The sequence below is a fragment of the Pteronotus mesoamericanus genome, unplaced genomic scaffold, assembly GCF_021234165.1.
Source record: "Pteronotus mesoamericanus isolate MK-2021 breed Mesoamerican mustached bat unplaced genomic scaffold, CSHL_Meso_final contig_68, whole genome shotgun sequence".
Lineage (NCBI taxonomy): Eukaryota > Metazoa > Chordata > Mammalia > Chiroptera > Mormoopidae > Pteronotus > Pteronotus mesoamericanus.
Window position 1 is genome coordinate 25,638,779 of NW_026555234.1, and position 27,117 is coordinate 25,665,895.

The 27,117-nt window shown below is 41.6% G+C and overlaps 1 protein-coding gene across 13 annotated transcripts in view; it reads left to right on the forward strand.

The window, feature by feature from the left end:
• Positions 1-27,117, forward strand: part of LIMCH1 (LIM and calponin homology domains 1) — a 311,063-nt gene that overhangs the window by 197,311 nt on the left and 86,635 nt on the right. For all 13 annotated transcript variants that reach the window (XM_054582121.1, XM_054582104.1, XM_054582106.1 and 10 more), the window contains exons 4-6: positions 17,020-17,126; positions 21,901-21,931; positions 23,956-24,066. In XM_054582121.1, coding sequence (XP_054438096.1) covers positions 17,020-17,126; positions 21,901-21,931; positions 23,956-24,066 — 249 coding nt within the window. The remainder of the gene's footprint in view (positions 1-17,019; positions 17,127-21,900; positions 21,932-23,955; positions 24,067-27,117) is intronic.

Genomic DNA, 27,117 nt, shown 5'->3' on the forward strand with positions numbered 1-27,117 from the left:
AAACTTCTAAGCCCAGTAAAAGTTGTACTCGGAAGAAATGTTTTATTTTTTATTAGGGAATAAAGGAGAAATAGTGCAATTTATTACTCAACTTATTTCTCATTAGAAATAAAGAGGAACAAAATTAACCTGAAAAAGTAGCGAGAGGGGATTAATAAAGATAAGAGGTAAAATTAAGGGGATAGAAGAATGGATAAATAAATCCAAAAGCTCATTCTTTGGAATGTCCAATAAAATAAACAATCCCCCCACAAGCCCAATTAATTAAAAAATCAAGACTGCAAAAGAATACAAAACAAAGAAACAGAACTGGCAAAACAAAAACTACAGAGTAAACTAAAATCATTTTAAGACTTGTGTAAATAAACCTATAGTAAGAGGCTTAAAAATCTATAGAAAAAAATGACTTCCTAGCAAAGTATAAATTATCAAAATCAATCCCAGAAGCAGTGGAAACCCTGAAGGAACCATTTACTGTAGAATAGACTAAAAAGGTAATTAAAGAGTCACTGCTGAAAAGGTCTCCGGGACCAGTTCAAGAGTAAACCTTAAAAGAACAGGTAATAACAACATGATCTGAACTATTCCAGTGAGTTAAGAAAAACTTACAGAAGACGTGTGATACATTAGCTAATCCTAAAAAAGGAGGCGCACGCAGGAGTATGAATTCCCGCATGAGCACTCCGGGTATAATGGGGAAGTTAAGTGGCAGACTCTAACCATAGTGCAGAGCGGAGTGTGGATGTAGCTGCCCCTGTGGTTCAGGCAGTGCGAGGACCTGTGGCCCAGTGGTGCAGGGAAGGCCTAATGGAAGGTGCTCTTAAGCTGTCTTTAGAATACCCTCAGAGTCCAGGTGTGAACTAACATTTATTAACTCACCTGAACATTATTTATAACCTGTGGAGGTTTTTGGTCTGTGCATCATGTTGCAACTAATGAGGTTTATGTCTTTATATGCTCTGTGCATGAATTTATTACACGAGGAGGCAAAGCCATGAGGTAGTACAGAACAAGGGCTCTGGGATCCAACTGCCCAGATTTGATTTCAGGTTTGGTCATTTATTAGCCGTGTGCCCGTGAGGAACCTGCATTGCCCCTCTGTATTTGACTTCCCTATCTGGAAAATAGGGATCTTAAAAGTACCTCCCTAAAAGGGTCATTGTGAGGATTAAGTATATAAGTACACATAAACTGAATAGAGTCTGGCATAAAGTAAATACTGATGATGATGGTGATATTTATAATTTTCACCATCATCTTTGTCATTATTTTTGAGAGAGTCAAGAAAGACTGTGGGCTTTGAATCAGATTGACATGCCTCTTAACTTCGTCATGGGCACACTGTGTAACCTTGGAGAGCTACTGAACTTATCTTTTATTGTGCTAAGATACATGTGACAATATTTACCACTTTAACCATATTTAAGTTTACACTTCAGTAGCATTAAGTTAAATTTTCTCCAGATATTGTGCAACCATCACGACCATCCATCTCCAGAATGTGTCATTGTCCCAAACTAAAACTCTGTACCCATTAAACAATAATTTGGTTGAACTTAGTTTAAACATCATTTTCCTTCACATCTCTTGGGGTAAGCATACTTGGAGCTAGGTTGCCAGAATTAATGTGGTAGAAATTGTGAAGCCCTAAACATCTTATAGGGTCTCAGTATTTTTTGTCCATTGCTTCCAGCCCCATGGATACACCTTCAAAACCCTGAGTGCACATGAGAGAGACCTTTGCAGCCACACTTGGTGGTCCCATGCCTTCTTATGCTCACTCCCTTCTCTGGTGATTTTTCCCTCGGATATCTTGTTTTGTGAACGTGAACAGCATATGCAATGTGTTAACTCTTTTCAGATGCCAAGAATGTGCTAGGTGTTATTTGTGAGAGATAACTTACCCATTAGATTTATTGTATAAATGAGGCCAAACACTAACTTGGAAAGAGGAAGCCCATATCCACGGAAAATTTATTGTTTTGAATATACTTAAAAAATGTTACTTGAAGATGAAATGTGGTTTCCACTTATGCATGATTACAAAGTAGAGATTTCTAGAGCTATCTGAAGACAATCTTTTCTCCACACCTTTTTTGAGTTACATAAAAAAATTTGGACTAGTAAAGGCAGCCCCAACTTGGGTTAAGAACCTGATAAACTTGAAAGAATGGGAGGAGTGGCTGCAATATCTTTTTTGTTTCAAATTCCTCTGTTGCATACCACTTCCTCCTTTTCACATACGTTTTAATATCAGCAGAACATTTTCAGTGAACTTCAGCGTAAAATTTTAAATACTATAATTATTTCAGGCCATGGTATATGTCGATGAGGGCAAGGTTGCTTTTGGTTTTCTACTTTGTGGTATTTCCTTTCTGGCTTTCCCCCCTTCTCCGTAGAGAGGCTGTGACCTCTCAATGTGATAGGGGTGATGGTATTTAGACCTATCAATATGGCTCCTGCTTTGCACACTCATTTGCCCCCTAAAAGCCTGTTTCTTTTTCTAATGTCATCCACATGTCTGACCTAGACTATGAAGCGCTTTGTTCCTGGGGTTACCTCTAATGAGGAAATCGTCATCTTAACTGGCAGCCCTGTAAAGCCAAGTGTGAAATGTATCCTTATTATGAAGCTAGAGGGATACAGAGGTGAACCAGACCCTGGCTGTTTGACTCCAATTAGCCTCGCCTGCCTTGGGGTTGGCATTGCCAGCACAGGAACCGATCAGTGGGGCTCACCAGAGGTTGGCAGTGTTAGGTTATGAGCCACAACCTACACGTGACAACTCTTATTGGTGCATGATGTGAAATTATAAACCATGTTTTAGTAGTTCACCTGGCTCAGCCTTTCTTAAAGTATGTTTTGTGAGATATTAGAAGGCATAAGATGAGAAAAGGTTCTGAAGTCCAATAAGTTTAGGAAGTGCTAAATTAAAAGAGTTTCTTACTAAGGAATTTCTCAGAACTGTTAGGCTAAGCATTATAAACTTCAAGTGTCAGGTATTTTATGTAGCATTTTCCAAATTTCACTTGACCCAGAACTCCCTAGGATGTATACTCTAAACTGTTGTAATAAAGGGTAAGGTTTATTGTTGTGGTAAAATATACTTAACATAAATTTTTCTGTTTTAACCATTTTTAGATGTACAATTCAGTGGCATTAAGTACATTAACAATGTTGTCGCAATTGCAACTACCTTCCATTTCAGAACATTTTTATTATCCTAATTTAAATTGCCATTCTACTAGGTATAAAAATAGTATCTCATCGTGGTTTGGGTGTGCATTTTGCTGCTGCTGTTGTTGTTGTTTATTTAATTTCTAATATAGTTGGGACTGGTATGTGATCCTATTGCCATTAACCACAGTTCAAACAATATGCAGGGACAGCATCCACAATGGTGTATACCCTTTTCAATGAGATGGGTCCATTGATCACACATTTGGATGTGGTTAGAATACCAAATCGGAGAACTTCTGGTCAAGATAGCAGCATAGGTAAGCATGGCTTGCCTCCTTGCACAACCACATCAAAATTACAACTAAAATGTAGAATAATTATCACTCCGAACTGTTGGAAATCAAGTTGAATGGAAGTCTGACAACTATGGAATTAAAGAAACCACATCCATACAGGCTGTAGGAGGGGCAGAGATGCAGAACAGGCTGGTCCCACATCCACATGTGGTGGATAAAAATTCAGGAGGGATATCTCAGGTGCAAGGAGTCCCAGCCTCACACCAGGCTGCCCAGCTCAGGGTTCCAGTGCCAGGAAGGTAAGTCCCCATAACTTCTGGCTGCAGAAACCAGCAGGGATTGAGTCAATGGAGGAGGCTTCTGGAGTCCCAAGCAGTTCCTCTTGGAGAACCCATATAAGGACTTGCTCACACTCACTCCCTCTGAGCTCCAGCACCAGGGCAGCAGCTAGAACGGCACTGGTGGCACACAGGGAGACACTAGGGTGTCTGGTGTTGGGCCAGGAGCAGGGGGGTTGGCTTTTTCCTGGACAGAAAGGTGGTCAGAGGCCATTGTCCCTTTTATGAACTCTCTCCCCACAGGGCCACAGAGCCTGTGGGCTGGTGCCATGTGTGAGACTCCATCAGCCTGGCTAACACTGTTTTCCCTGCCCTAGAGATCCCCAGAAACTCTGTCCCACCCAGCTCACAGGCCCACCCAAGGTGCTTTTCCATACGAATGGCTGGTCTTTGCTCATGCCTCACAACTTCCTAAATCCTCTCAAAGAAGCAACAGCTGTCCTCAGTGAGACCCCATCTCCTGTACCTCTTGCTAAGTGGCCCCAGGCCCAGCACTAGCAGCAGCCAGCCTAGATTCACAGCTTGGCTTCGCCTGGGAATCTCCAAGACTAGCATAAGCAGCAGCCATCTCAGATTGCTTTATAGCTCAAGCAGAGTGGCCCCAGGAAAAACACAGGTGGGGGCTGACCTTGGCCTGTACCACCTTGGAAACCCCAAAACCAGTGTACCATTGGACAGCTACAGACCACGTTGGAGCACCACCATCCTGCCCCTACACAGCTCCATGGAGGGCAGAGGTTGGTGGTCAGTGGTCACAGCCAGCTCTTGAAGTTGACTGGCCTGGGTAAATGCCTCCCATTAACCTGCCAACAGCAACAAGGCTTAACTACAAGAGGAGAGTATATTCAGCCCACATGAAGAGTGCACCTCTAGTCCCCAGCTTGGGTGATAAAAGAGGCTGTGCCTCCGAACCCTACATGACACCTGCTACATTAGGCCATGCTATCAAGACAGGAAGTCATTGCAGTTCTACCTAATACATAGAAACAAACACAGGGAGGCTGCTAAAATGAGGAGACAAAGAAACATGGCCCAAATGAAAGAACAGAATAAAACTCTGGAAAAAGAACTCAACAAAATGGAGATAAGTGATCTATCAGATGCAAAAATGCAAAACACTGGTTATAAGGATGCTCAAGGAACTTAGTGAGGACCTCAACAACATAAAAAAGCCCAGTCAGAAACAAAGGATACATTAATTGAAATAAAGGACAATTTAATGGAAACAATAGTAGAGTGGATGAAGCTGAGAATCAAATCAATGTTTTGGAACATAAGGAAGCAAAAAACAACCAATCAGAACAACAAGAAGAAAAGAGAACCCCCCAAAATGAGGATCATGTAAGCAGCCTCTGGGACAACTTCAAGCATTCCAACATTTGCCTCATAAGAGTGCCAGAAGGAAAAGAGAAAGAGCAAGAAATCAGAAATCTATTTTAAAAAATGATGAAAGAAAACTTTCCTAATTTGGTGAAGGAAATAAACAAGCCAGTCCAGGAAGCACAGGGAGTCCCAAACAAGATGGATGCAAAGAGGCCCACTCCAAGACACATCATAATTAAAATGCCAAATGTTAAAGATAAAGAATGAATCTTAAAAGCAGCAAGAGGAAAGCAGTTAGTTTTCCTCTTGTGGGGAAATTCCTATAAGACTGTCGCTGATTTCTCAAAAGAAGACCTGCAGGCTAGAAGGTATTGGCAAGAAATATTCAAAGTCATGAAAAAGAGGGACCTACAGCTAAGATTGCTCTACCCAGCAAAGCTATCATTTAGAATCTAAGGGCAGATAAAAAGCTTCCCAGACAAGAGAAAAACTAAAGGAATTCATCATTACCAAACTATTATTATATGAAATGTTAAAGGGATTTTTTTAAGAAAAGGAAGATCAACACTATGATCAATAAATGGCAATAAATACATATCTATCAGCAATTGAATCTAAAAAACAAACTAAGCAAACAAGAACAGAGACAGAATCATGGATAAAGAGAGTGTTTTGATGGTTGCCAGATGGGAGGGGTGTGGGGGGGAATTGGTGAAGAGGTGAGGGAATTAAGAAGCACAAATAGGTAGTTACTGAATAGCTATGGGGATGTAAAGTACAATGATAGGAAATGGAGCAGCCAAAGGACATACAGCATGACCCATGGACATGAACAGTGGTTGGGGGGATTGCCTGAGGGAGTGAGGAGAACTGAGTGGAGAGGGGTAAAGGGGGACAAATCGGGAAAACTGTAATAGCATAATCAATAACATATAATTTTTAAAAAGAATGCCCAATTGTTATAAAAGTTTGTAAATACTCATTTTCAATTCTGCATATCTTATCATGGACCAATACCAGACCCATAGCAGTCCACAGACCGCAGTTTGACTATAGCGCTATGAGAAATGCTGAAATCATAGTCTATGTGTCAAATACGTGAGTGGTGTGTAATGAGGTATGATAGATGATTTAAGCAGTTTTATTCTAACATAACTAAAAGCTATGTGTCATTCAATTCCCAAAATGCAATTAGCAAATTATGCTGGAAAACAATCTGGCAGTTTAACATAATAATTCTTAGGTTGAGTTTTAGGATTAGTCTGGGTAATTGGGGGAAAAATTCTGTAATTTTTTGGAGGGATAGAGGCTTTGGAATCTATACAGTTTTTCTGATAAGCTCAAATCCCAGTTCTTCTGAGTCAATAACACATTGTGATGTTGATGTTGACTCAAGTGGGCTAGAACATCAAGTCTATGAGAGGAGAAGCAGCTGCTGCGTGGATGTTCATGAGTCTGGAATCCGGAAAGAGATAAAGTCAAGGTGCTGGAACCTTTATGTTGGACACTCTATTTCATTAAGTGTCCCGAGGGAGGAAGAGCTCCAACTGCTGTACTGGCGCAGGATCGTGCTTGAAAAATTTCTCCCGGCACAGTCAGTTAAGTAACTTTTGCTGCTTTTTTCTGTGGTTGGTCCTTTTGGCATCTGGCCTGTTCAAGAAATTGAGGCAGCATTGCAGTGGAGTGCACAGGGTCTTTCAGAAGAACATCTTTAGAGGAAAACTAAATTTGTCCCCCTGTGTTTAGAATGCTAACAATGGTGGTAATAATTCTGGAGAGAAAAACCCACACCTGCTCCACTTTTGTAAAGGAAGCCAGTGTTGCTGGTTCTGTCTGTCCTGGGACCCCCTTCCTAGGGAATCGCATTCGTATTCTTTTGGAAACTCTTCCACGCCCCTCTTCTTCCCCCACCACTGATTAAAATGATTCATGGTCTTTTTTTACCCCGTTCCATTAGTCACTGTGGGAGGGAACCTGACCCTAGGCAGGCTGCTAAGGGCCTTTCCCTCTCCTGGGGTTTTTTTGTTTCTTTTGTTTTTGTTTTTGTTTTTGTTTTTGTTTTGCACTGCAAATGAAGAAGAGAATTAGCCCTCTCGGAGGTGACAACCGTGGGTATGAACTGTGGGAAGTGGGAGATCCATGTGGAGGACACCTGTGTGCAGTGAAAGCAATAAGCCAAATGCAGAGTGAGCAGACAAGAGCTGGAGCAATTGCAGGTTCCAAAGGCAAAGGCCCTGGTTCCCAGTTGTTTCACAGGGTCAGCTGCATCCCCACCCTCCCTGTGGCTGGGCTCTGTAATCCAATATAGGCCTATTTCCATCTGGGCTTCTCTTGCTTGCAAATAAGAGTCCCAACCCTTACTCTGACCCCTTCCTGTCCAAAGCACTTAGCACATTGCCTTTCATACAATAAGTATGCAATAAATATCTTGGGGGGAAAAATTGAAAAAGTTAAACCAAAGTTAATAGAGCGTAGCTGCTGGCTGTTTGATCTCCACTCTAACAGAGCCACATTTTGCTCCCATTGCTGAAAAAATGTTAACAGATTGTTTTCAAAGGCCTTCAAATATCCAACTTCAAATCTTTTTAAAAAAATTATTAGATACAGAACTTGGGATGGATAAAGTGAACGGATTTAACTCTTGGAGGCTAGTGACATCTACCTGTTGGAGAAGAAGGCGGAGGCATGGCAGAGAGACTGAAGCCGGCAGAGGAGGCTTGTGAAACCCCGGGTGAGGACAGGACAGAGCTGACCGGGGTGCCCAGAAAGATACCAAGCGGACCCACGGGGCCCGCTGAGGTGGCAGCTCATGCCTTTGTAGCCCCCATAGCAGCACGGTGATTTCCAGTAGTACCAGGAGCAGAGCATCAGGGATTTAGGGTGTTTAGGATAGAATACTCCTCTCTTTCCCTCCCACCTGAGGCATAAACACAGGAGTCAGATAGAGATAAAAATATCAGCTTTACTTCTCCTGAAACAAATAGGGCAGCTTGGGTTTAGAGCTGCAGCCAAGTGGGTTTGCTAATCCTCACTCCTGAATTAAACAAATTTACCCACCCATTCCTCACACAGCTGGTCAACCACAGGCCTCCCCACAGAGAGAGGCCTCTGACCACATGGCAGAGACAGGACACATGTGTCCTACACGCAGGGTGTCTCCCACGGAGAGGAAACCCATAATGGCTGAGCTGAGCACGCCCCGTTCCTTCTCCCAAACCAGCCTCGGGGAGGAACTGTAGGGGGCTGGGCGTGTTCCCCTCCATGTAGAAATATGAGGAGTGGGCATACTCCGATTGGCCGGTGAGCCACCAGGCTCATTTCCAAGGCGGCTTCCACCTGTGCTATTTCCTTTTCCTAGTCTTTGCTCCCTAATAGACAGAGAAGTGGGGTTGCCAAAGATGCAGGCAGTGAGTAGTTGAATAGTCCCACTGGCTTGGACTGGATCATGGAGGAACTTAAGCAACAGGGGGAGAGGGGAAGCGTCTGAGGGAAACGGGCAAAGTCTGGAATGAACGAGCAGGTGTTCTGGAGGAGAAGTAGCAGTGACCCTGGAAGCAGTGGGGCTGAGCCCAAAGAGTTGGATGTCGGAGTTCAAGGTTCCCCAAGGCAGGCCCGGGCGGTAATGAGGGTCCTGGAAAGGAGTGGCTAAGTAAAAACCATTGGAATGGAGGAAGTCAAAGAACTGCAAAGCCAGGCTATTGAACAGGTGGCCCAGGGAGATTTTAAAGTCATCTAGAATATTGACTCCATTCACCAAGCGGTTGGTGACCCTGACGCCAGAGTCCTCTGTGACTGCGGCAGAAATAATGAGTAAGATTGAAGGCAATCACGGTGAGGAGCCGGTGGCTCAAACCCCCAGTGGAATCGGGATTGTGTATGAGGGTGAGGAAGGGGCAAGCGAGCCCGAGGGCGAGCACCGTGCCATGTGGCTCCTCAGCTGCAGCTCCCTGAGCGGAGCTGGCTGACGGCTGACCTGCCATTCCTCATCCCGAAATCTCTTCTCTGCTAAACATCCCCAACATGTCTCTGTGTGTTTTCTCCATCATTTTTATTCTACCTACACTGACTTCTTAGTTTCCTGCAGTCTGTTCTTGACCCTGTCATTCCACTGAAATTCTCCCAAAAGTCAGTAATATCTTTTAAATCAGAAAGTCTATTCATTGATGACTTAAATATCACAACGGGGTGCATTTATTGTACCACTGTTGTAATCCAAGGACTTTACATATATTTTCATCCTTAACACTGCAGAACAGCCCTATGACTTAGGAGTATCCCCATTTTTAAAATCATTCATTCATTTATTCTATGCATATTTATGAATGTTTACATATTATACCAGAAATGGTTCTAGATAGTATCTCGGTAAGAGAGAGAGAGAGAAAGAGCGAGAGAGAGAGCAAGAGCTGTGCAGAGGCCCTGGCACGTACCCATCCGGCTTTGTTGAGGACCCACAAGGAGCTATGCGTGGCTGCAGGGAGAGAGGGCAGGGTAGAGATGGGGTCAGAGAGGTAGCGGGCAGCACATCCTGTGGGGCCTTTGAGAAGAGAGAACTGAGGCACAGGACGAGTAGGCAACTTGCCCAAGATTATTCAGCCAGTCAGTGCAAAGAGCTGGGGTCCCAGATGTGATGCTGCATTATTTGGCACTGGACACACGGTGCTCCTTACATGGTGCTCCTTACACGGTGCTCCTTACATGGTGCTCCCTGCACAGTGCTCCCACTTGGCTTCCCTGGCAGTCTTGCCTGGTTCTCATCCTGTACACATTCGCTTCTCCTCAGGTGCAAGGGGCTCCCCATGCTCTAACCATCCTTGGCTGTCTGTATTCTGGACGGCCCTGTTTTAGTCTCTGTTGTTTTGTCTGAGCTCTCCTGGCAATACCACGTTCTCCCCTGCACTTGCTGAGTGCACGTCCCGGTGAATTCCAAATGCGCATATTCTGTCGGGACCTCATTTCTGAGCTCCAGACCAGAGCTCCCAATAAGCTATGGCTCGTTGAAATATGCAATGTCCCAAACTTATTATTTCCATTTCTCAAAAATCTCCCTTTCCTGTAGATGGGTCTCAATGGCCAAAAACCTCAGCATCACCCCAAAGCCCCTCTTCCTCATCCTCTGCCCCCAAACCCAGCCAGCTGCCAAGCCGGCAAGGGATGCACACATCCTCTCCCTTCCCTCTGCTCTCCCTGCCTCTGGGCACATGCAGGCTTTCCACATCTCCCCTGAGCTCTTGTAATAATCTCTTGGACAGACCCTCTCCGCCTTTGGGACCTTGCTTGCTAACACCCGACATTATTCTCCTGAAATAACAGTCAGGTCCCAGGGCGCCGTTTACCCTCGTCCGCTGGTCTGGATTCCCCACTGCCTAGAGAAGAGCCTGCGTCCCTGGCAGGGCTCTCCTAGCCTCCCTCTAGTTAACCTCTCATGATTTTCTTCACCTCCCCAAGCTTCCCTTCCCTCTGCAGCTGCTATGCTTCTGCTCATTTCCCCCCTATAAAAGTTCTCCCTCTGCTTCAAACCGCCACCAAGCTGCCCCCCTTGGGGTTCAGCCTCCCCAGAATTCCTCCATGCGGAACCAGCCACTCTTGCCTCTCGCCTCTCGGTGGAAGGCCTGGTATCCTCATTAACGGCTCCCGGCAAATACAAATGCATTGCAAGTCTGGCGAGCGCTAACTGTTGCTGGGTGTCGGCCAAGCGTGGCTGGAACCCGTAAGGGCTGGGAGAGCAACTGTGAACACACAGGCAGGTACAGGAAATCCCCAAATTCTATTAATTGTGGGGGAAGTTCCTGGAGATATTTTGGTAATATATTCCTTCATTTCTGAATTTCATAATTGTGTTTCTGTTAAAGGGAGTTTGTTTGCTTCAAATGTAAGAAACCTAACAAAAACCACATTTAAAAAAAAGCCTTATAGTTCACATAGGAAAGGAACATTGGAGTCAGTTACCTGTTTTCTAAAAAGATTTGGGTCTTCTATGATATACTTGCAAATCTTTCTGAGAGATCCTAATTATTATTAAGATTTTAAAGCAAATATTTATGATAGAAAATGTATTAAACAAATAAATCCACCAGATGTAATTAATCCAAATTTGTATTTTGATATTTCCACCTAGTCTTTTCATTTATAGAAATCATATGGATGTTTTATATATACTGCATTTTAAATACCTGGCAGTGTAGGCATCTGGATTCATCTGAAACTCAAATGAGCATTACCTTCATTTTCTGTGAACTCCACATCCACCTTCAGGTTGACCTTTCCCTACTGACTATAAAGGAAATAAAGGCAAAGAGACTGGGCAGAGAAGGGGGCATCTTACTACCTGTCCAGTTTCCCTAGAGGACCACGGAGTGCTGGTGCCTTCCCCGGAGCTGGAAGGCAGCGTGCTACTCTGCAGTAGATCAAGGAAAGAGAGAAACCCCTTTCTAGTTGGAAATGGCAGCTGGAGGAACCGAACGGTAGCAAGCAGATCCTTGCTTGTCCGAAGATAAGAGGGACAAGGCCCTGGATGAGGCAGTGATGTTTCTTGGGGGGCTGTGCTGGAATGAGTTGCTGGCCCACCCTTCTCCCCTCTCATTCTTGCCCCTTCCTCCCATGGTGCTGCGTTGGGCCAAGAATGCCTTTCCTCCACAGCTACCACCGAGAGGGACGTGTGGTTGGCATTTCTGAATACAATTTCCCAGTGGAATGTTGGTCTGCTCAGCGGTTAGGTTCCATAATGCAATTGTTACCCTGCGTCAGGGACAATTTGGATTAAGTAGGCTTTTCTGGTCTAAACTGGGAACCACTATGTGAAGATTATTTCTCTGGGATAATTACCAACAATGACTTACAAGCAGCTTCTTTACAAATGGACTTTTGGTCCATAACCTGTGCCTAAGTTTGAGGCTGCCTGTATGAAGGGACCAAGTTGGCGGTCAATAACAGTAACTAGACAACAATAACCAACAACAGTGGCAACTGCTTTTTTTTTTTCTCGCCATCTCCTATGTAACTGACAAGGGCTATAAATACACCCTGTGTCTGTTTTTCATGAGTAGATAAACTGTTCTTTATCTCACCTTCCACGGTCCTTTCTTGACCTGAGTTGACAATAATTTCATAATAATAACTTCTATATAATGAGTGTCCCAGAAGGTACCAGACACTGGGCTGTGTTCTTGATATACATTTTCTGTAATTCTGAGGTCCCTGTCAGGATTTGCACCGCGCCTCCCCCCCCTTCAGAATAGACATCTGAGGGACTCTGCCCAAGGTCACATTGCTAATACATGGGTGAGGCTGCAACTCTAACTAGAGTCCTTCAGACCCCTGCTCCCTGATATATTTGTTGTTCTCTCATTTCCATTGTCTAATTTGAAGTTAGACTTCTGTTTGTATATATCTTGAACAATTCCAGCTATTTGATGGATGATAAAAATTCATCTTGAAGATAAGATACTTTTTTATGAGCTCTTATTATTTTATGTACTAGAATGGCAGCTCCATGAGGATAAGGAATTTTGTTGTTGCTGGGGTTTGTTTGTTTTTAAGTCTTATGAGTACCTAGGACTTACATTTACTTTATTTTACGTATTTAGTGAGTTCCTACCATACGCTAGGGACACGGCTGCACTTGGGTCAGGGACCGTCATGGGCCTTCCTTCATCTTGTCTTTGGCATGAGAAAGGAGAGGAGCAAAGTACAAGGACTTATTCAGAGAAGAGGTCCCATGAGGGTGGGGAGCTCAGACCTCAACCCTAGGCCCCTGGGGAATGTTTTCATACGTGCAGCAGGCCCCCACATTAATGAAGTGGGAAACCACAGGGCCAAGAACAAGGAGGAATGAATGCATGGTAGTTACATGAAGAGCAGTATAAATCCATATATTCACATTAGTCCAGCACAAAATGGACTCTGTTAGGAACTTTATGTTACGCATCTGTGTTGGACGGAGCCTCATGTTACAGTACTTTCCACTTTGCCAGAAATGGTAACTTTCCCTCAGTAGTCCTTCAGCATTTACCTCAGTGACTTGGCAATAGCAGTCTCTGAGGTGAGCGAGCTTTTTCCTTGAATTTTATGAAATTGGTTTTGCCAGTGAAGTCATCACCCTATGTACTTGAATACATTTCCACAAATTTGAAAAACCTTTTTCTCAAAAAAATTTTTTTGAAAATTTTCAAATGTACCGAAAAGTCAAAGGAATGGAGGGGTGAATTGCCTGTGTGACTCTTTACCTGCACCAGGGCCTGTGGACTACAGCTCTGGACCCAAGCCAGCTCAGTGCCTGCTTCGTGCATAAAGGGCATGGGGCTACGGACGCTCCCATTTAGTGTGTATTTTGGGCTACAAAATGGAGGTGAGACATCGTGACAGAGACAACCACAGGCCCGCGAAGCCATTTTTACTCTCGGGCACAGAAGAACTTTGCCAATCACTGATCTAGATTACCCAGTTGTTGATAGTTTGCTGTATTTGTTGTATCTCTTTCTCCATGACAGGCCAACATGTTCATTTTCTCTCCCTGTCCCTGTCTCTGTCTCTGTCTCTCTCTCTCATATGCATGCACACAAAAGCATTTTGCCCCCAAACCATTTGAAATTATGTTGTAGACATTATGATAACTCATCCCTAATAATGCACATATTTGCTTAAAAATAAAGGCATTCTTTCATATAACCACAATCTCGTTGTCAACATGTCTAAGAAAATTAACATTCATTCAATATATGTCATCCAACACACAGTCTGTATTTAAATCGGACTTTTATAGCCTTATTTATTTTCCTTTTTGCATCAAGGATACAGTCCAACCAAACATAAATCATATTTGGTCAACATGTTTCTTTAATCTCCAGTTTTGCTTTTTCATGACATTGACTTTTTTGAAGAGTCCTATAGAACTTCTTTTGAAGCCCTACAAAAATCATAATAGGTTTGTAGTACTACATTAGTGAGAGCTAAATATAGTGCTCACTGTTGTAAATCAGTGTCTTCCACTTCTCCCTTGTAATTGAGATGCTTTGTACTGCTTGGCTTCTGAAGCTAAAACACTAATATGTGAGTTTTGCTTGGAATTATAAATGTGGAAAAATCTCAGTGTGAAGAGCAAGGCAGATGGGAATTTGCAAGTTGCATTTTATGTAATTAAAGGCACAGTCCTTCCTGCCCACTCTGGTGGCTGCCCCTGTTAGCTCTTGGCTGAAGGGTTCTTCCTTCTGGCTTTTCTCCTGACTGGGGTCTGGCTCCCCTCCAGCATCATTAGGTTGCAGCAAGGAGCTGGAAGGAGACCTGCAGTTATTTAAATCTCCCAGCCCAAAGTGTTCAGCCTGGCTGGTAACACAGCGCTTTTGTGTTCGCAGCCTGTGTGCTGAATACAGCACAGAGCTCAGACATGCATCTGGGCTTCTAGGCATCTGGGTGTGCATACAGAAGTGTTCCTCCTTGTCCCTCTTGAGAATTGGAGGTGCCCCAGTCATGTGCTGCTATAGGAGTACATGGTAGTTACAGGTCTGGTCCTCTCATTTGGGTCCTGAATGATTCCTAGAGAGTACCAGGACACATCATTTGTTTTCCTCTGGGCAGGAAGCCCTCAGAGCTCACAGCTCAACCAGAAATATAGTTGCATGCCCTGGAAAAAACTTACCTGGACATTACAAATCTTTGGAGATGGGAGGGATTTCAAATGTACAAAGTAGTTGAAGGAGTGACTGGCCAGTGTGTGGATGACGTCACACTATGACCAGCTCATTGTCCATCTACAAGAGGCCTTGTGAACTACACAGGTCTTGTGAATGATGGCACATCTTGCCTGCTGAAAAAATCCCAGGGACACAGGAAAGAACACATTCTGAGAAGGGCTATGCTGGGGAAGGGAGTGAGATTGTAGTATCTCATTGGCTTCCCCGTCTCCTGTCTTCTTCCTCTTAAGTCCTTCCTTCACCCTTTCTACCACCCCATAGGCCTACCCACAGTCATCTTCTGCTGCAGCTCTGGGCATTCATTTTCAGGTCACAGCTACTCTGTGACTTTCCCAGCCTGCCTTCCATGGCCTTCAAGGCCCTGGGTGAGCAGCCCCGGACTCCACAGCATCATCTTCCTTTGGTACTGACCTCAGATTTGATGCTCGAGCTATTCATCTATGGCACCTTGTTTTGCACCCTCATCCTTGCTGGCTGTGTGACCTTGGACAAGGTGCCTAATCGTTCTGTGCCTCAGCCTGCTCATCTGTAAATGAGGATGAAAGTAGTACCTACCTCGCTAGGTTGTGCAGAGGTTAAATAGTTAATAGATGTAGAGCTCTTGGAAGAATGCTTAGCATATAAAGAGGACGAGATAGATGTTAAATGTTAGTTTATTGATATTGTCTATGTTGTTTTGAGCCTGGGTGTTGTTTGTTTGTTTTTTATTTCTGCATAGAAAACTACTATAAGTAGCACCCATTTTAAATCAACACCCATTTATTATCTTGGTTTCTGCAGTCAGAAGGATGGACATGCTTCTTTGCTCAGGACCTCACAGGGCTGAAATCCTGGTGTTGGAGGGGGCTGAGGTCCTATTTGAGCTTCATCCAAGCCTCTTCCAAGCTCATGTGGCTGTTGACAGAATGCATCTCCTTACAGCCTTAGAAATCATGGCCACCAAGAACGCTGACTTTACCTGGTTTAAGAGCTTCCCTGGTTAGGTCAGACCCAATCAGATCATCTTTCTTTTGATTAACTGAAAGCCAGCTGATGAGTAACGTGATCAGAGAATGCTCTCCCCTCACGGTCATGGCTCTACAGGCACTCAAAGGGAGACGTTTATACAGGATGTACACACCAGGGGGTGGGATTCTTGGGGGTCATCTTACAACCTCACCTATGCACTGGATTATTGGGAAGAACTCTGCTTTCTGTTTGCTTTCTTGAATGGCATTCAGGTGGGTACATGATTCAGTAACCGCCACCATCATTTCAGATTTTTATAGCATCTTTCGTACAGTATTCAGGTGGATTCATATTGATGTGGCTTCTGGAGCCAACTTTTATCATTCCTCCCCTGTCACTTTCCCCAACTGGTGGGGCCAGCTAGCTCGTCAGAAGTCTTTTAAGAAAAGAACAGAGACTTGTAACTGCTGAACTGCTGCCAATACCCCAGAGTTCCAGGGGATGGCCCACAATTGCAGTCCCTTCCAGAGCTATTTGTTTATTTTTAATGACTTCCTACAGATGACGACCAGAACCCTCCCTAACTGGCCATTGTGCCTGCTACTCTGCCAGTTCAAAGTATATTTATACCTGCTAGAAGAAATTTGCACTGTGAGGAGGGTCTTTTGCATTATTTTCAAAAGCTTTCCTTGCTCCTCTTTCCCTGCCCAATTAAATCTAGATTTTTTTTCCCATTTAATTCAGTGTTTTGTCCACAAAAAGGTATTATCAGTGAAAACCCATTGATAATGAATGTATTTTAGATGATCAATTTTAAAAACACTTATTGAAGATGAACACTCGAGTAGTAAAACCAATTTTTTATATAAATTTTGAACCCGATTGTAGACAATAAGACATGGACAGAAGTTTACAATGGGGAATATCTGGTTTGGGAGTATTGTTCCCCCAAAAGATGCTAAGTCGGCTTTTCAATATTTTACTTGCAATTTTACAACAGCGTGTTAAGGTAAAGAAAAAGAATGAATTCGGCATGGCTGTGGGTTTGGAAGTTTGAAGCATCTTTATTCCAGAATATCCTAACAAAGTATGCCTTTTCCAGTTCAACAAACCATGATTTAGACCTGACTCTTGCTGCCTTAATAACGGATATCCTTCTAGTAATTTGGACCATGAAAGAGAAGGGGCTGGTTCACAAAGGTAATATAAAATAATACAGACTCCGATTTCTTTTCTTCCTTCCAGGACAACATCATCTTATTCTTGAGAGGTTGTAAAGAGCTCGGCCTTAAAGAATCTCAACTTTTTGACCCTAGCGACCTACAGGATACATCCAACAGAGTAACACTCAAGTAAGTGGCGCACGACTTATTTTTAAGAGAAGCCCATTTATGGTTTGATTTGCAGTTTTGTGATGGTGTTTTAAGGTATAAGAGGCAGACACTTGGGCATGCCTAATAAAATAAAAATGTGACGGTAAAAAATCAAACTTTCAAAACAAGACATATTGACCTCCCCTCTATGTATAGCTTTCATTCTGATCAAATAGAATTTTTTGACATGTAAACACCACTCCTATAGAGTTAGAATGTTAAAGAGAAGGAGAAAAATGTTAGGTGAAACTTAAAGGAGGGAGAGGCAAGTAAGAAATATGCACAGAATCTGTGTGTGTTAGACAAAAAGCTTTTATTGGCTCCATTTGGGCATTTGAATAGGCTCTTGGAAGACTGCAAACTTGGTAAACAGATCTGAACTCTGTTTATTATGCAAAGAGAGCAATAGATTATGGAGAAATCTCTTCTTCATTTACATTTGTAACTGTTTTCTCCTATGTGTCAATGATCAAGTTCTTTGAAGATGGATCATAGGCCATTTGGCTATTGTTGACTGTATCTACTCAATGAGCCATGTTTGGGGCCAAAGAATTCCAGGGAAAGAGTGTCAAAGCAAAAGAAAAGGCAGTGTGCTTCTCTGCAAAGAAGTACATCGTGGCTGGAGTAATGAGAAAAAAGTTCTCACGAGACGGTGGGGATAAGTTTTCTGTAGTTTAGAAGTCCTTTGCACTCTACACATTGCATATAAAACATTTTCACTTTAGTCAAACAGTATTTAGCCTGAATATACCTTAATAATAAGCTTAATTACATGGACAGGGTCTGTGAATTGCCTACATTTCTTTTGATTAATTTTGGGTTATTTTATTGTAGAAAAACAGAAAAGGGAGAGAAGCCAAAAATCAGAGCTGTTAATTTTATATTATTTGACAGTATTGATTTTTTTTTAAGTGATGGGGAAAGTGGGAACTACTGAATGAAATCAAGTTAGGAGTTTATATTGTATTTTATGATTTGTGCCTGGAAATGAGAGAGCCAGGCATGATTGATTATATAAAATTACTTCTCTGTTGTTAATGTGCCATTCTTTAATATTTCTCATGAAAAAATGTTGGTTAAGGGCAAAAATAACAGAATAAAAATTATGATATTTGAATATGGAAACCACCATAAACCTCATTTTTGTCATCACATGCTCCATTTATTATTGTACCCAGCCTCCATAAATTTTGTTTATTTTAGGAAGTTTCAGGTTCTGCCTCATCTCTCATTGTAGTTTCTCACCTGGTGGCAAGTGACCAGAAACAATAGTAACTGGTAACTATGCAACGTAATAATTAGTCATACATACATTGCTTGGGAGGTGGGGGAAAGTTCACTTTGACATATTTACTCACTTTTTAAAGCTGCTTTAAATCAATATGTTTCTAAGCCAGGAGAACGCTGAAGTTGCTTTTAGAAACTCAGAACTCTTAGTGCCTTTCTTGCTTATCTACAAAAAAACTGGGTATCAGGAAGTCGGGGGTCTAGCCTTCCATCTGTATCTTTTTAGGTGTGTCACCCAAATTCTAGCTAAAATTTGCTCAGTGCAGATCTGAGATGATTCACAACCAATTTCTGAAAAAAAGAGACTTTAATTCAAAGGCATAGAAAACAACCGGAAGGGGAAAATGCCACAGACCAGTGGCACACAGACACTGTCACTTCTCAGTTACTGTCCCGTCTTCGCCTCCTCCTAGTCTTTTCTGTCCTTTACCATTCCCTTCTGCTTCTTTTTCTCATCTCCTCCTCTTCCCTGTGCTTCCCTTCCCTTTTTTATCTTGTTTTTTTTTTGTCTTCCCTTTTGCATTTCTTCTCCTCAGTTTCTTCCCTTTTTAATTTTTCCTTCACTTAAGCAATAATATTTTCTTGAGGCAATACTTTTCTGTCATCTTCCCCTGTGACACTATCATTTTTCTTTCGTTCATTCAACAAATATTGACTGAACAGCCAGTCTACGTCAGACACTTTCCAGGACCAGGGAACCAGAACAGTCAAGAAAGCCAGTGCCTCCTGCTCACATGGAATTCATACCCAGTGTCGACAAATGAGAAATAACTAAGTAAATAAAAAAGAAATCGTAGGAAGTGGTTAAGTGCTGAGAAGAAAACATAGACAATGTGAAAGACAGTGATTATCACACTAATGGATATATCAAATCATTATGCTGTAGACCTTAAACTTATACAATGTTATATGTCCATGTAGTTCAATAAAACTGAACAAAAAGAAGGTAGTAACCCGTCCAGAGGTGATCAAGAGTAACCTCTCTGAAGAAGCAGAATTTCAGCTGAGGGCTGAGTCATGAATGGGAAGCAAGAGCCAGCCATGCATAAGGCACGGAGTGCAAAGGAAGAACATACAGAAAATCTGGGGAAGAGAAACCAACTTGATATTTAAAAAGAAAAGTAGTCAGTGTGGTAGGAGGGTACCAAGCAGGGTGAAATGTAGGGGGAGGGCCAGTCCACAAGCATGGGAGGATGTAGAACTTGGGAGAGTTATGGAGAAAAAATTTTATTTCACTGTAGGAATATTTAGAACATAAATAATTTTATGTTAAAATTATGCCATAAATTTATTACAGTACTTAGAAAATTGTCTCTAATTTTAATGAGAGTGGGGCACAGATGAGCTTTCAGCTTATAGTATTTCTGTAAATGGTGCTGGTTAATTTGGCACAATACATAGGACATTTGCACCATACGTAGGCTTTGTAGCTCTTGTAGGTTAAAGTGGAACTGCTGTATGTCTCCGCTTTTTCCTCTGAGAGTTGAGCAGAACATTAGTAGAGTTGGGGGACACCCCACTGACGCCAATTACTACCATAAGCAATAAGTTACAGGGGTAGATCCCACAGAGAAAATCTTGATGCTTTTCTGAAATTGTTTTTTAAAAAACACTTGTTAGTTTAGCTTTCATTCTAGGTAATTTTTCTTACATTTTTTTTGAGAAGTAACTTGAGCAGACTAAAGCGAAAAAAATAAAAGGAAAAGCCTGCAAATGATTACGACACGTGTAATTTAGTGAGCTCTGCCTGTAATGGAGCCCAGACAACCTCGATGGGGAATGAAAGCAGAGTCCAGAGGGCGTGCGGCGAGTATCATTCCAGGGGATCGGAACAATTGGATGAAAACGGACAAAGGCTTTGCATTGCTCCTGAGTGTCTCTCTGAAAAATGTGGAAGCATTTTCACATAATCGATGGCTGCGTGGAAGTCATTCAGCAGATATTTTGTGAGCTCCTACTGTGTGCCAAATGTGATTTTACAGAACTGGGTCACAGGTTTAATCAATGAACTTTTATTGTCAGTGCAGAAAAAAGTTTTGTGTGCTCTGTTCTGAACTTGTTTTTTATAAAAAAAAATTTGAATCTTTTATAGGCTTTTTGTTTTTATCTGTTTTTGTTAAATTTTTTTTAAAAATCCTAGCAAATATCTAATGACAGATCATTTTTTTCTGTTAAAAGGAATGTTTCATGAAAACATTCTCTTAATCAAATCCAAATTGGACCAGTGGATTTATCTTAGTATGTACTACATTGTTTTCTCTTCTTCAGACTTCAGTTGACTTTAAATTGTGCACCTATTCATTAATACGTAATTTAGGGTCAGAATATGCAGTGAGGAAGTAGCTGGAGTCTAGAAACTCAAAGGAATTCTTAACTGGCTTATACAGTAGTTTAAGTTCTCCCTCTTGCCTCCCCACCTGAAGTTATTGTGAACACACACACACACACACACACACACACACACACACACACAATCTATTTTTCCTAATGTCTATTTGTTGACATGTTAAAGGAACTTGGGAATAATTTTGGAGAAATTTTTATATTTCACTGTATGAATATTTAGAAAGTACCACCAATTAGCTTATTCGTTTATAGTTTGAGAATAAATATTTGTGTATATTTAAGAAGGCACATGTGTATATTTAAACATAGCATGCATATTTTCTTGCTGGTAGCTAATCCTGAACACAAATTTGTGTCCCTAGCAGAAAAGGACAAATATTTGGATAGTATTTCCTCTTACACATATCTTTTCAGGTTTATTTAATTAAGGTTTTAGACCTATGTTAAAAGTATGTGTATGAAGTCCTGGCTGGTGTGGATCAGTTGGTCAGAGCATCATCCCATAGCCAAAGGTTCGAGGGTTCATTTCCCTGTCAGTTGGCGCAGGTTATGGGTTCAGTCCCAGGTCTGGGTGTGTATGAGAAGGCAACCAATCATTGTTTCTCTCACATTGATGTGTGTGTCTTTCTCTCTGTCTCTTTCTGTCTCTGTCTCTCTTTTTCTCTCTCTGTCTCCCTTCCTTTCTCTAAAGCAATGAAAAAAATCTCCTCGGGTGAGGAGATATATATATAAAAATAAAGTACTTGTATGAAAAATATTTGAAAGTGCAGTCAGATTTTCATTTGACAGTGGTTTATAATTAAGGGAGAATTTTATTTTAACAGTTAAACTTTGAGAATACAAACATAAACAGCCTGGGGTTTAAATGGAATTCTTCATTTTCCAGATGTTATGAAACGTTCGTCTTTTCATGGGACACCATGGACCGTTAAGCCTACCTTCTGTTGTCTAAATAATTTTACTTAGTACCTGAAATAATAATCATAAGCCTTAAATATATTGTATTTTCCTGGTTTCATTATATTAGTTAACTTCAAGTACATCTTAGAGGTGTTTAAGGGAAGATCAGAGTCAAGAAACTGCTGTTCTGATCATATTTTTTTTCCTTTTCCTTAATTAGGAGCATTGATTATAGTAGGAAGCTGAAAAATGTAAGTGTTTTTAACTTTACTTTCCAAACTTATTCCTTTTGACTTTGATGGTTCAAGTGTAAAATTTTGTCCGGACATTCAATACCTTTCGTATGCCTTGCTAGAAAGAGTCCTGGAAAATTAGTATATGTGTCTCTGAAAGAATAATTAATGACTATAATAGAAATAAAAATGGTAGATTGGGGGAGGTCTCTTTAATTAATATGTTCTCAATCCAGAAATAAACAAATAAAAGCCTGGGCCTTGTTTTTGATTCAGTTTCTTAAACACAAAGTGATTTCTCAGTACTGATATTAGTTTCTTCCTGTTGGTAGGCACATTTGGGATTATTAAATTAAGCAGTTGAACAAATTGTTTTAGGGAAAGATCAGCACAATATGAATAGTGTTGACTGTCATGGGTCTGTACTTTTTTTCCCTATTAATCTTTTGAGTTTTTATTTGTACTTCCCAAAAGCAACTTTCTGGAGTTAGATCTTATTTTCAAAAGGCAAGCAGATTGCCACACTTTTATTTAAAGATTAAATAGAGGGATGTAAGAAATAACCTTCTGCATATAAAATAGAAAAATAGCTGTGACATCCCCCTCTTTTTAATGTCTAGGGTGCTATTATATTTGATTGCCAGCCTCATTCTTACCTTCTTTTTCTTCTTCTACAAAACTAGGGCAATATGCCATTTTTCATCACACAATTTTAAACAAATCAGGAACTACCATCTAAAACTGAACACTGCTGTGTTTTCCTTTCTCTGATGACACCTTGCAGGAGAGCCTCCTACTCCCTTAGCACACATCAGCTATTTTATGGTCCTAGTTAATGTCCTGACATTTGCAGTTGTCTGTTCTTTGGAAATTTATTTGTGAGCAATCAGTTAAAAAATAAAAAACAAAAAGACTTTCTGGAAGTTTAGAAGGCTTCCTGAAGTAAAATTTTCCCACAGAGGTAGAAAACCAAATCATATCAAAGCATCGATGGCACGTAACCGTATTTTGGGCCTGTTGTCATCTGACCCCAGGTCCACATGACATGTTCCGAAGCACTGTCTGGCCTAGCAAGTGAAGAGAGGTGCAGTAAGTACTTCCCATCCTGGCTGAAGCAATAAAACCATATGTGAAAATAAAATAAAATAATAGTTTTGGCTTTTCCATAAGCTTCAAGATCCCAATAATTCAGTGTTAGGGACTCATCTTCAGCCAACCCCTGCTGGGTTTTATGGGAACGTTGGTGTGAAGAGCATTTGCTTTTGTGAAGAGTTTCTTTGGAAAGACAGAACAAAATATCTTAGGGCTGTGGCTTCAGACCCCTGAATATTCATAGACATTCTTAAACATGTTAAATGTCTCTGACTGTTATGATAGTTTAATTGGCAGTAAACTTGTCCAGGCTCAGTAATTCTCTTCTCAGATTAATGAGAGTTCACCTGTACCCCCACACTAGATATCTGCACATCCTATTCTTCATCGCATTGCTTTCTTCTGACTTTACTTAGATATGTTGTGTTGGTCTTGGGCTGGAAGCCACTAATGAACTTGTATCACTTTGCTGGGATTTTTGCCGTTGGTCTTAGCCGGACCTCTGTGCCCACAAGTAGCAAGTGTAGGCCTGTGAAAGCACCTCCCTCCACGGGAATTGCCAACCTAGTCACTACTCGTCTAGGTAAAGACTCCAAAGCAAAATGAAAAATTCTGCTTCCTAATTTTGAATATTTGACTATTTCATTATACAAAAATAATTGTAGAGGATTTATTTATTTTCTTCTTGCTGTCTTATAGATGAACTCTTCTTACCACGGGGGTCTTACTTTAACTACTGAATCATGATTGTGTTGACTGATACAGCATTGGGTTCTTATTAGAATGATTTTACATGTAATAGATACCTCATGGGTGATGGTTTTCGTAAATCAACGTTGCACGTTCTCACCTTACTGCTTCCCTGTTAGTGGGACATTATTGATTCCTTAGTTTAAAAGTGATTCTTGAGAGAAAATCCCCCCGCTCTTGTGCATGGTTTTGTTTCACAGGTATTAGTTACCATTTACTGGCTGGGAAAGGCAGCGAATAGCTGTGCATCCTACAGTGGAACGACGCTGAACTTGAAGGAGTTTGAAGGCTTGCTGGCTCAGATGAGAAAGGTAACTTGGCTTTTCTTTTTTTATCCCATGAAGTTTCGACAAGGTGAGAAAGCAACCCACTGGCTTGTTTTTAAGGTCATTCCAGCTCTGCACGGTGGAATCAATTGGGCCAAAGAGGTCATGCACTGAAGGAAACGACCCCTTGTCTTCCCAGTGACGTCCTTACCAATGACATCTTTGCCTCATGTTTTCTGCACTCACCTGAACTTTTATACCCTTTGGAGAATGAGGGATCTGAGCTCATCCAACTGTAATTCCAAATGAGCACATTCAATCCATCAGTATATGGCTTTGTGTGCCAAAGAGCTCAGTGCTTGTTTTCTTGGGGGGAATAATGCCTGAATTAAACAATACAGCATTATACAAAAATGAAGACTTGTTCTGCACTTTTGTCCTAAAGGTCATTTTGCTTACCCGTCAGGGCTCTGGTGTGGGTGAGGTAACGTCAGCCAGCTTCTTGCCTGGGCATCCGCCCTGGACAGGCTCTGATAAGTAGACACATTCTCTTCCAAGATGTGCCTTTCATGGCTATTGTATTTGAATGGGCTGGAAATTTTGAACAACATTTTTGTACAATGTTTAAAGTTTTGTTTATTTGATTGTGGGAAAGACCTACGGTAGGATTTGTCAAGGAAACAGTGGGGCATTTTATGTGCGCTTGCCTGTGTGTTCCTTTTTAAAGTTCAGAAGTATAGATTAACTCATTCAAAGTCCTAGGATATAGTATTACTCGAGAAAAGCCCCACCCAGCCAGCCTCAGTGAATAGGTAAGGCTCATTTGTAATCAAGAGCATTCCTGGGTTTTGGATAAGGCCCACATTGTGGCACGAATCAGTTAAGGCCTCACTCTTCTTTTTCTCTAACATGCTAACTAAATGCACTAATGAGACCTCATTGAGAGACATTCCTTCCTCTAAAATTTTTCTTTCAGTACTGAAAGCAAGAATTTGCTCCAACTTTCTAATAATTTAGTCTTTTTCCCCCTTGAATTAAAGCTAATAGCTCTCACTGTTCTTCTCATTTGCCTTGAGCCAGTCTGGCTCACATTTTTGTAAAAGGACAAAGTTTTCATGTTGGTCATAATACATGTCAACAAAGTTTTAGACCTAAGTTATTTTAAAAAAACATACCCACATACCCAGTCCTTTAGGCACAATACATTGTTTCTTAGTGTCTCTTGACTCTTATTTATCCTTTAATTTTTCATCTAACTCTTGTTAGAGAAAGTACGAATCGGTACAGGTCCAGCCTGGATTTATGAAATCTAAACTTTTTGTATATATTAAATTTAGACTTGAATAATGATAGATGGGTGATTTCTTTTCAACCGCATATTTAAAAGCTCTGCCTCACAGTTCCCCTGCGGGATTCTCCTGGAATCTGATTTATTCTTGTTATTGGCATTTCTTACCACTAGTCCAGCTCCTCTACTATCAGAACAGTGGTTTCTCCAACTTTCTTAGCTTTGCTTTCTGTTGAGACAATTGGTTATTTCAGCTGCCTTGAAATGGCCTGCTATTGTGAACAGCTGTTCCCTTTTTTAATGACTATAAATAACATCACAGGACATGGGAGTGTAGTTATCCATGGACAAAACATGACAACTAAAATGGCAGGCTGTGGCAGTCCCATATTTCTATATAAAGCAGAGAGTAACTCACCTGAACTTTACAGGTCTATCCAATACCTGGAAATAGGAGTTAATCTGGAATACATATTATTTCATTTTCTCAATTAGGATTGGGTACAGCTGTAAAATGCAGAAAAAAGTCAAACAGTGGCTTCAATAAGATAGAATTTTATTTTGAAGTCACATATTGTACATGAGGTCTGGACATGACCAGGCTCCGTCTGTGCTTTTGCTCCATCACCCTCAACCCACAGAGCTCCCCGCCCGCTGGTTCAAGATGACTGTGTGAGCTTTAGCCCCCGTGTCCACATCTGAGTCAGGAGAGAGGAGGGATGAGGAGGAGAAGGGCCTACGTCCTCCCTTTAAACACACTTTCCGCAAGTCATACACTACGCTTCTGCTCACATTCTGTCAACCTGATAAACCTGCTCACACATCCATAGCTAGCTGTAAGAAAAGACCTGGGAAAAGGAGATTTAATTTCAGCCCAAAACTGGGTATTTTCACTGGAAAAGGAGTGGAGAACAGATATGGAAAGACCATAGTCATCTCTTCAGCACATATACAGGCTGAAATAAATTTGAAGTCAAAATTTTTTCTTTCACAAAAGAGACTAGCCAGAATTTTTTTAGGTTCATTTTTTCTATTGGGAGAAATGTGCATAAAAATTGTTGACTACGGTGCAACTTGTTAAGTTCCGTAACACAAGTGGCACATGTAGAGTCCTTAGTGTAAGTGCCCGGTCCATAGTAGGAACTCATAGTAGTTTGCTGTTCCTATATCCAAAATAGGTCTCTGAAGGCATAGTGACAGCGGCCTTTCACTGAGCCTGGGTATGTCAGAGGAAGTCTTCCATAGGAGGGGACTCCTGAACTGAACAAAGGGGAATGACTATGAGAATAGAGATTGAAGGTAGAACCAGGGGAACAAGATGGCCTTTGGGATCTCAGAGACTGGAATTAGAAAGTCAGCAGTCTAGGTTCTTCTCTCTTTCCCTCATTTCTCTCTCTCTCTCCTTGAAGTCGTTCTCTCCTCCAATAGGCAAACATTCCCTCACATCAGGGAATGTTGCCAGCAGCATCCCCAGGATGACCTGCTTCTAGCTACTTGCCCAGAAAGGCAGGGAATTCTTCCCCCTCGTCCCAGCTGTAAAATTCCTAGTGGTATACTCTGACCCAGTATGGGTCCTCTTTCTGAACTAGCCAGTGTGGCCAGGGGCAAGGGGTGCCATGATTGGCCTAAGCCGCCACTGTTTCAGGGAGTGAGGATTGTTAACCAGGACAAGGGGATAAAGGGAGGGAGCATGATGGAGAAGCCCAGACCTTGGCCCAACATCGCAACCACCATCAACTTCTCTTCCTTTAACCTGCCTTATTTTTCATTGATACTTACCACCCAAATTGTGTTCATTTATCTTTTTG